General features: G+C 25.2%; 2 protein-coding genes across 2 annotated transcripts; both read right to left on the bottom strand.

The window, feature by feature from the left end:
• Nucleotides 1–992: 992 nt before the first annotated feature.
• Nucleotides 993–2,506, bottom strand: LOC119663822 (G protein alpha o subunit-like; the record flags this gene model as incomplete). Its single annotated transcript, XM_038073420.1, is given in 2 exon segments — nucleotides 993–1,314; nucleotides 2,385–2,506. A coding segment is annotated over 1 exon segment (118 nt), but the record flags the coding sequence as incomplete, so codon positions are not given.
• A 3,825-nt stretch (nucleotides 2,507–6,331) lies between these two features.
• LOC119663821 (ran-binding proteins 9/10 homolog) lies at nucleotides 6,332–9,953 on the bottom strand. The gene is made up of 5 exons (XM_038073419.1): nucleotides 9,809–9,953; nucleotides 8,947–9,003; nucleotides 6,830–6,966; nucleotides 6,649–6,760; nucleotides 6,332–6,561 (listed from the first exon to the last, which is right to left on the bottom strand). The coding sequence occupies exons 1-5, from the start codon at nucleotides 9,951–9,953 to the stop codon at nucleotides 6,425–6,427; spliced, it is 588 nt and encodes a 195-aa protein (XP_037929347.1). The 3' UTR covers nucleotides 6,332–6,424.
• Between the last annotated feature and the right edge of the window lie 889 nt (nucleotides 9,954–10,842).

Here is a 10,842-nt window from a genome sequence, read left to right as displayed (position 1 = left end):
TTTGGTACATTTTGGGATTTTGAAGGGAAATTTAAGAAACTCGAGTTTTTTAAAATGTTACTCGTTATTCAACTCGTCTCTCTATATTAGCGGTTTCCAACCTTTTTTTTTGACCAAGTTTAAGAAGAATAAACTGAATGATTATTTGAGTATGTTTTATGCTTCTATGGTACAATGTATAATGAATTGTATAAGTGCATAAGTACACTATATATGCTATAAAATAAATATGTAATTACTTGGACATTTTTGGGTGCTTATTTTCTAATCAATGAGGTCTCAGTGGCCAAACTACAAGCTATTTATCCATACCTGATAAATTTGTTTTACCTCTTTTTACCACTGGTTGGGAACCACTGCTTTACACGAACAGGTACTAGTTATTCCTATCAAATCGGTCAGCACTACTAAAAGAAACTACCTAGTAACAACAACAACAATAGGTACTATTCTTCTTGAATAGTGTTGAAAGGGTATCAGAATTTTCTTCTATTTAATTAGTTATTTTTGAATAATTTGAAGAAAAAAATAGGATTTATATTTTCGGTTATCATAAAAATTGCACTACAACTGACATTGGATGAATACAAATCAAGATAAATTTGTGGAATTTACTAGATATGCAATATTTCTCGACCATTCACATTTTCACTTGCAAATAAATACAATAATCTCAAACTAAAACTTTGAACTGAATATTATTCTTATATCAACATTCCGTTCTGTGGCACCACGAGTCTTTCCGACTAACACGACACCCGCACCGCTGACCAACAAGTGCCGGCCACCCTCTCGGAGAGTGGCATACAAGTGTCAACAACTATTTCATCACAAACACAATGCGTAAAGCGAGATTAAGAGGTGATTCATAATAATTTAATAATATGTTTTTATTTAAATTTTTAATTATTTATATAATTCAAATCCTTTTTGTTTTTTGTGTTTTATAGTTTTTGTGTAATTATGAATTACTTATCTGAACATATGCTTACCAAGTAACAAGAGCTTAATATCCTTCGCCGCTTGTATGCCATCTTCCTTGAGATTCTTTTCGATTTGCTTTGAACGTTGGATAGCAGCGCGTTCTTCAGCTGAAGTAGTGCAGCCCATGTTTATTAAATTACTACGTATATGTACACTTATTACTTAACTAATGAATACAGTATAATTTATACTATAAATTGGTAATAAAGTTATTATTACGAGCGTATGATTTTTATTAAACACGAGATCCTTTCTATTAAACAATTAAAAATAAACGAACATCGTTTCTTAAAAATTCGATGGGTTGTCTAATCACTTCTGCAGTTCACACTATAATATAAATAATAATATGGAACCAAGATTTTAGATATAATTTAATGTAATTTAATTGAAGCATACAGTTTTATGAAAAATAGTTTTATTTAAATTAATTGTGTTTGCAATTCAGTCGAAAGCAGTTAGATTTATAATTCCAACTGCCCGAACGTAACAGACTTTTTCCACTAAACATTAGGCAAAGCAAAATATTCCTTAAAAGGTGTTTCAATGGGAATGCGCCACATTTTGCTATTCAGAATTCGTAATGGATATTTTTTATCTTATCGTAGTTATCATTAATTTAAGCTATATGTTTTAATAAACAGATATTTAAATAAAAAAAACGGACGAAAACTTAGTGATTGTCTGCCAAAACAACTGTTTGAATATATGTATGTGCCTGTGTATGCTTGTGTGTAGGAGAGTTGTTTTCGACAGTGCACAATGAACTCATACACAAATTACACACTTGTGGGTACGTACATATGTGTATTGTTTATGCCTATATGGACAAGTAAGTATTCGTATATGAATGAGAAGAAAACTAAATTTAACTAAAACAAATTTTTATTTTATAAAAACAAATATACAATGACTTTTAAATTTTTTATATTTTTTATTGAAAATGGGTGTGGGTGTTGCTCTATCGCGAATTAGATGACACATACATTAATACTCTTCGATTCTCACGCACCACCGGCTTTTAAATTGCAATCAAATACACGACATTACACTGGCAGCTTCACAATGAAAACAAGCAACAACTTTCGACTGAATTGCATTATTTTTTTTTTTTTGATATTAAATAAAATAATTTATGCAACACTAAAACTTTTATTCTAACGATATTGCGGAAAACCGAATAGTACTAGCGACGCGTTAAGGGTGGTGTTTAGGTGTTTTCTTCCCTTTGGCTGTCGTAGAGGCGCGGCGCATGTTCCCGTATACACATTTGCGTCCCCACCTTGTCTTTAAGAACCAAAAATTTTATATTGGAGCTGTGCTGGACACGCAAGTTTTTATCACATTTCCCTTAATTTTTTTTATTTCTTTTATTTTATATTAATGCATTTATTAATTACCAGTAACAACAATTATTATTAATATTTCATTCACAATTTTTGTTATTTATTTTAATTTATTTATCTCTATGCCAATTTTTCCATAACTTCTTCCCTCGGCACTTAGTTTTTGTGTAATGCCATAATATTGGAATACAGGAGTACATATGCTTATGGTGTCATACACTGCGAATATGTTGCGAATGGGCAACCCTTAAACAAAAATTACACAATAGCTACTGAACCATACATTTAATACAGCGAATTTGTTTACAATACACAAAAAGGATGGCATAAGCATTGCTGCGCTATTGCAAACGAGAGCAAATGAGATAATCTGATTGGAATATACGGTAAATAGGGCAATAAAGTGTGTTGGAATAATACACAGGTTGACAATGCTTAATAAAAATATTTCATATGTTGAGTTGTTCGTTAATATTTATTGACATTCACTGTTTGCTTTTTGACAGTTTTAATGGCGCGTATATTTAAAAATTAAATAAATATTTTGGTTTTTAAAATATTAAACTGGTTTTTAATTATTTGTTTGTACTTTTTGTATAATAATATAAAGTTAAAATGTCAAAATTAATATGTTTATATCCAGAAACCATATATAATTAATTTAAAATTAATATATTTTTTAATGTAATATATATTATTGTCATTATTATTATTTTATTATTATTATTATTATCATTATTATATATTATTTATAATATTATATTTTATATAATATAATTCATAAAAAAATTAATTGAATGGTTTTTTGAAGTAAAATTGAAGTAAAAAAATTTCTTCAAAAAACATTCAATTTATTTTTATATAAATTATATTATATAAAATATAATATCTTAAATAATATATAATTTTGCTTTCACTTATGTTGTTATTGTATTATGTATAATGAGAGTTGAAATGTTATAATTAATATGCATAAATCTTTTTAGGTCGTGTGCGAGTTCGAGTAAATTGATGGTAAGTTGAGGGAAATAGTGAATTATGTCGGTATGGCAGCGAATGTTGGTATTTACCAGAATTTGAAGTAGGGTAAATTAGATCAAAATTAAGTAAATTAGGTGTTACCATTGCGAAAATTTTATAAGATGTTTAATAATTAAATGAATAAATTTTAGTACTTTTATCCATATATAATAAATAAATTAATATTTACATAAGTGCAGTGCAAAAAATCCTAGGAAATTTCAATTTACTTTACCTCAATTTACTTGAACTCGCACACGGCCTTAGTATAAATATTTATAATTAAAAACTTTTATTGATATTTATTGATATTTATTAATTGCCCTTTTATTAGTTTTAAAGGCGCGTATGTTTAAAAATTTAATAAATATTTTATTAATTTTTTTTTCTTTTACTCATTTTGTTATTTAATAAAAATTTTAACTAAATTTAATGAAAAATTTAATAAATATTACCTCTGTATTGTAATAATATAGAATTAAAATGTAATGAATATGCATAAATCTATAAATATAATTAATTTAAAACAGCACTTAAATTATATGATAATATTTAATATTATGAAAGAAACTATTGATATTATTGTATTATAATGTTATATGATTAATGAATTATAATTATATTATTTAGTTATTGATCTAAGCGTAATTACAGAAAATAGTAATATAATTATATTGTTTTACTATCGTTATCAAAAAGTTTCAGGAATTTACTCAGAAAATTGAATATATAAGTTTATTTTTGATAATAGAAATTGTCTCTAAAGTACACTTCGTTGTTTGATATGCACTTATATACTATATAAATTTAAAAACTTATTTCATTACAGATGTAACATATGGAATAATTTTTACGGTGTTTAATTGTTGGGAATATTTCCCAATTTATTGTTTGGACTATTTTATATCAAAATCAAAAAATCTTTGGATTTTAATTTACTTTTAATCTAACATTTCAATTATATTTTGACTACCTATTTGAAATCCTTAAATGGCTATATGAAAAGTTAGGCTTTATCGCATATTGGTCGCCATTATCTCATCTTATATAGGTATTCTAAACAGGATGTCTAATGAAAGGTCTACAAGTACAGTATATAATTGTAAGGGTTCATTTGAAGTTATCATACATACTGAATGAAGATGAGGTACTGTATTAATTTTTATTATAATATAAATTAAATAAATAAATAATTTATATTGTTAAACTGACTGAGTATATGACTCCTAAATGAAGTTCACAAATGAAATTAGACTTATCTATAGAAATCATAATTTAAGTAGATAAATTTCAATATATTGGATTCACATATTAAAATTTATCTGTTTAATTTTCGTAGTTTGAAAGGTTTGACATTTAAAATGAAAAAAGAAAAATCTAGTAATATTATACCCTTTTGAAACTATTGGATCTATGATATAGTTTTTGGGATTTTCCAAGAGACATCGTAATTAATACTAAACAATCTTTCAGTATGACACTTATGGCATTTTATAGTATCCCTATTTTACATTAAAACTTAACGCCATTATTTGTGAAAGCATAAACAACATAAAAATAAACGGTATTTGTAGAGAACATTCCTTTTTAATCATAAAAAAGAAAATTTCTAAATATCACCCAAGGAACCATTCAAAAAGACGGAAAATGGGTACCACTTGAACTGATTGAACTCAACATCCTTCCTTCCTACTCCTACCCTTACCCCAAATGCTCATTCACATCCACATCCTAACCTATGTATTCGTCTTGTAATCCTTACATGTTATCTGCTTTTCAGATCACGGCGGGCTACAAGAACAATAACTGAACTTAAAAAGATCGCATCAAAAGGCTAACAATTTTTTTTCATAGACCGCATAGGTTGCCAGAAAGATAATCGAAAGTCACACCCTATAATGACAATGATTATGTTATATTTTAGAACTTTTAGACTCACCTTATGTACAATTATTTTTAGTAATAAATTATGTACATTTTTTTTCATTTAAAATAAATAGTAATATACATATTTAATTTTTCTTTACTCAAATAGTACAGCCTATAGGCTCTGTATTATTTGTATCAAATAATATGTACGCTTCCTATAATAATAAAAAAAACTAATATTATTTATATATCTCTATTTATTAAATCTTAAATTCAGGCAATTAGTTTTACCCTTAACACTAAAGTAATTTTAAAAATTTGCACCGCTTATTAATTTAATGAAGGAAAATGCGAAAACTTAAAGCAATTTTATTTCTACAATAAAAAATCAATTAAATCAATATATGAAAGAATATTTAATATTGTTAATATATTTGGTGCCATTCTTATACATTAACTGATTTATTCGTTCGATTTTTTTTGTGTTTATAGTACGTAAAGTTTTAAGCATTAAGAACATAATTAATTTTTTTTAATATTTTAAAAGAATCGATATTGTTTTATTGCGGCTATTTGCTGGTTTACTTATATATTTTTTATAGAACTTTTATAATACATAAAATAAAACTATTTCTTTTTCTATTTCATTTACTTTTGATAAACATTACATTGTTTTTTTGTTTTTATTAACTTAATGCACCTTACATGCTATACGCTCTATATATAGTAAATATATATATTTATATATATATTGATATACGAAAATACCGAAATTTTTTTAAATAACGTACTCTTAGGATGTTAGTCAAAACAAAAAATTTATTGATTTAACGTATATATTTTAATTAAAACTAATAATTCATTTATAAAATCTTTTTGTTTTCATTTTACAGTTGCGAGTAAATAAAGATATATTTAATTAATTGGAAGAAGGATTCATTAAAAGTTTATGAATGAAAAACAATTTAAAAATAAATTCAATTATGAAGTTAATCATTTTCATTTTTAAAGGTAAACAAATTAATGAATTTAGTTGACAGAAAATTTGTTTAATTAAATAAAAATATATATATTTTTCTTTGCAATTAAAAATCTAATATATATAAGATAAATTTATAATGTAAGCGCTGTACTTAGCACATTCGGATGAGTCGACAGTTCTATTATTGAAATTAAGTCTCAAAAATTTTATATATCGCGGATGGTCAATTTTGAGGAAATATGTCTTCAATATTCACAAACGCACATGCACCGAGCGAAGCCTGCGCCATTACTTTAAGCAATTCGGACGCATGTGCTAAACAAACATCTAACGGCGGACGCCGAGCATAGCTCATTGATTCTGTATAAAAACAAAGAAATATATATAAATTAGAATGAAATTATAATAATTTATATTTGTACAAACTTTTTAAAATATATAATTTACCTAATATGGCAGAGTTAAGCGCTGTGCATACATTTTCACGTTTTGTGGGACATAATTGCCAGCCTAAAGGACTTGCCCATGGATTTGAATATGCAATTAAGCTAAATGCATCCTACAAATACAGATATATAAATTTATTAAAAATGTTAAAATTAATGTTTTAATTTTTATTTTTATTCACCTCCAACATTTGTCTATCATCATCATTCATTTTGTTTTCCTTTTCAAGTTGCTGACCCATTTGTGAAAGTTCTTTACCGAATTCTAATATTCTCTCTATGCCATAGCTGTGTTTTCGCGGGGTAATCATATCGACATCTAAAATTATAGTTTATGAAACAAAACGATTTTATAATTTTTTGTTAACTTTTATTATTAATAATATTATTATGAAAAGCGTAATGTTAAATAAAAAATAATCTAATAATTTCTTCATTAATTAAGACTGATTTATGCAATACTATTAATTAATTATTAAAATTATTCACGACATAGGCAAATAATTTCAATTAACATAAGATTTAAATTGTTTATGCTAAACAATAACATAGATTTGATATATTTAAAAATATATATTATCTAAATAACTTAGCACACTAGGTAAGAGGATGTTCTAATAAAAAAAATTAATAACTAATACTAGTAATGATATTTAATTAAAAATCATATAATATTTTTATTTTTAAAATAGAAACAATAGTTGCTGAAATTCACAGAAGAATTGTACTATAAAAGACATTGTATCTATGTTTAATCAAAGGAACTATACACTTTCCCTAATGAGATGATATTCTTTAAGTCAAATACACAATAGCTCATGACAAACTATATTGGCAGTAATCAATTCTTATTACTAACTAAAAATTTCGATATATTAGGTGTACTCAGATATAGTTCGGTAATATTGAAATCTCAGAAAAAAAAGTATTATAAGACATTATCACATCACCAACTTAATAAGCACGTTTAAATACCGCTATTATAATAGACTTCTTGTTGTTGTAACCCACGAAGATCTATCTAGTTAACAAATTTAATTATAACAAATATGTTTATGTATCTAGATGATGATAGTGTGAAAGAGGAGAGTTTGTTTATGATAAAGAATGTAGTGGGGGAAGGTGGAATTACTAATTCTGTTTTTTTAAACAGATTTAAAACTAGGCAAGGAACTATACTAGCAATACTATATCTAGTCGATATTATAATATTAAGAACATTGGAACTGTTTAAGGACTTATAGGGTTTATCTATACTAGCAGTACAATATACATATATTCCGGGAAATGCTTCATTTATTTCACACTCACACTTTATATTGCATTACATACTCTAAAACTGCATAAAATGATTAATAAAATATATATGAGTAAAACCCCTCGATTATTAATATATTTTATTATGTGACTAAGTTATATTTCTAAAAATAAATAAAAATTAGGTATTTATTTAATAACTATTAGTAAATATAAGAAGAAATAAAATTTTTAATTGATAAAGTTAGAGTGATAACCAAGAAACCATAACTCCATTGGTGAGTTTGAAATGTTAATAGATGTTACTTATGCTACTATATAGTCGATCGTTTGATTTTTGTTTTTATATAACAGCTGACTTATAGGAAAAAGTTTTAACAATAAAACTTATTTCTGTCTACACTGCTAACATTTATGTATATCGTATACAGGCAGAGTGAAAAAACAATGATTTTTTAGGTTGTAGTTCAAAGTGTTGTAGCAGCTTCAGTATATTCGAATTTTGGATCGAAAAATTTTAAAACTTAAAGATGTTCAAACTGCTCGAACACCAATGTGATATTCAAAATTTTTGAGCGGTTCGCTGTGTCAGAAACACAAACTTACTAGAAATATCAAAATGTTTGCAGCTGCAAATATACTGAGGAATTTTTAAAAGCTGACTTATCTTGAACTACGTTAGTAAAAGCTGCTTCAAATACTAACTCATCAAGTTAAGAATAAGAAGTTTTTAAATGAAAGAAAATATTTTAAAGTAGTTTTATGGCAACTAACATAGCGTAATAGACTACCTAAGAGGCAATGTGTAGTATTCTTCCAGTAGTAGTGGAGAAAATAGTAGTTAATAAATGTATGTTAGCCGCAAACAGATGTATGATTTAAGATTTCATATATCAAATGTAGTATATAAAGTTTTAAAATTAAAACTTATATTTTAATTATGAACAATAATTATAATTAAACTTTTTAAAGATACAAAACTTATATTAATTAAAATACTATTAAACATTCAATGGGTACTGGCTGTTTATGTTGTACGTACCCATATCTTCCTCGATATCTAAAGAATCATTAATGTTTCCGTTTTTACAAGAATTTCCTGGAATTTTTAAAAATAAAATTAAAATGATTTTGAATCTAAAAAAATTTAAAACACTTAAAAAAAAAACAAAAATAATAAAATTACTATTCTACAGGTAGTGTAATGCACTTTTGTAAAAAATAAATTAAAATTATTACTACTTTTACTATTAATAAATTCATAGGGAAATTAGAACTAATATATAGTTACACTACAGGATAGTATGAAGCTATTTGAATAGTTTAAATGAAACAATATAGATACAGATTTACAAACAAACAAATATATAATAGCCTGGTTCACTAGGTTTTATTCATATTTTATAGTTATGTTAATTGTAAAAATTATTTCTAAAATAATTCTAGTAAAAAAATAGTTAAACTAATGCATATAAGAGTTAACAAATGCAAGATATTTAACATTAGTTTTCATTTAGAGTATGTTTAGTCAGTAACAGTTCTAGTTTTAAATAATAAAGTCATAAGTAAGTATGTAAGAATGAAATATAGATGATATGTGTTATAATCAAGAAGCTTTTATTAATAGTTTTAAATAATAAAGTGATAATATTAGTAAAAATGAAATATAAATAATATGTGTTATACTGAAGAAGGGTTTTTTTATAGTTCTAAATTATAAAGTGATAATATTAGTATGTATGAAATATGAATAATATATGTTATAGTCAAGAAGTTTTTGTGAAGAAGTGTTCATTAAATTAAATAATAAAGTTTTATGAAAATTAATACAAATATAATACAAGCAGCTTAATTAAAATTTTACTTTTCATTTATGATTTTAATATAAAATTAAGGTTTGTTACCATTTGTTGTATGACCATTATTTTCCATTTCAACATCATTTAGAAAATCGATGCCTGGAACCACATCAATATTTGAATTATTTGACACGTTTTCCTCTGCAGCGGGAACGTTTTCACTAATTAAACTGTGTAAAAAATTATTCATTAAATCATTATTATTGTTTTAATTATTAATTTGATTTCAAATTGAATGTTATCGTGATTAATTTTTAATAAAATAGTAATTGGGAAATTTTATTAATGTAATTTGTTTAATTATTCTGGTCTATTAAATTCAACGTGTATAGGTTAGTTTAGTCTGATCGGTCGTAAACCGGCTTTCCTGGTTTCAATTTCTTGCGATACAAAATAGAGTTAAACTTTTATGAGGTTTGTAGAAGACATCACTCATGTCAATATTTTTTAAGAATTTAAGTAATGTTTAAAACTTTATTTCTGTGTATAATATAGACATATTATTTAAATTCCCTATTTTAGGATATACTATTAAAAATTAAGATTTAAAAAATTACATCTTAATTACATAAAATTATGCAATGTCTTAAAGATATTATAATTTCAGTTTTTAAAATATTTAAATTAACTAAATATTAACTGGCAACATTATTATTATTATTATATTCATACTACATTGGGACCTTCAGGGTGCTGCATATATTTTCCAACTATTTTTATTGTTTTTTTTTTGTATTTGCCTCAATTTGTTAAATATTCTTTCAGTCTAATTCTAAACAGTTCTCCTACCAGTCCTTCACCACCTGGGGCAGGATTCCATAACCTAATAGGTTACAAGCAAGTGCAACGTATAGTATATTATTTTATTTTTAACGGAGCTTATGTTCTACATATCTGAATTTATGTTTCTTTACTTGCTTAATGTTTCTTTAATTGGGTTAACTCTTCGGTTAAGTTCTTCGTTAGAGATTATTTTCTAAAGATGTTACAAAAGTATCTGTATGTAAATAATTCAAATTTTAATTATACTTCTTTTTATATCCGCACGAAGGCATGTGGGAAAATTTTTTTTTCATTAA

This window comes from Teleopsis dalmanni, unplaced genomic scaffold (assembly GCF_002237135.1).
Source record: "Teleopsis dalmanni isolate 2A unplaced genomic scaffold, ASM223713v2 unscaffolded_contig_0942, whole genome shotgun sequence".
NCBI classification, from domain to species: domain Eukaryota; kingdom Metazoa; phylum Arthropoda; class Insecta; order Diptera; family Diopsidae; genus Teleopsis; species Teleopsis dalmanni.
This window is presented reverse-complemented; position numbering and strand designations above follow the sequence as displayed.

Excerpts from the sequence above, each read along its gene's own strand:
- LOC119663821 (XM_038073419.1), bottom strand. The coding sequence starts at position 9,953 with ATGAATAATTTTTTACACAGTTTAATTAGTGAAAACGTTCCCGCTGCA. Across the intron at positions 6,967-8,946 it reads AGATATCGAGGAAGATATGG|ATGTCGATATGATTACCCCG; the intron begins GTACGTACAACA and ends CTATAATTTTAG. Across the intron at positions 6,562-6,648 it reads GCTTAACTCTGCCATATTAG|AATCAATGAGCTATGCTCGG; the intron begins GTAAATTATATA and ends GTTTTTATACAG.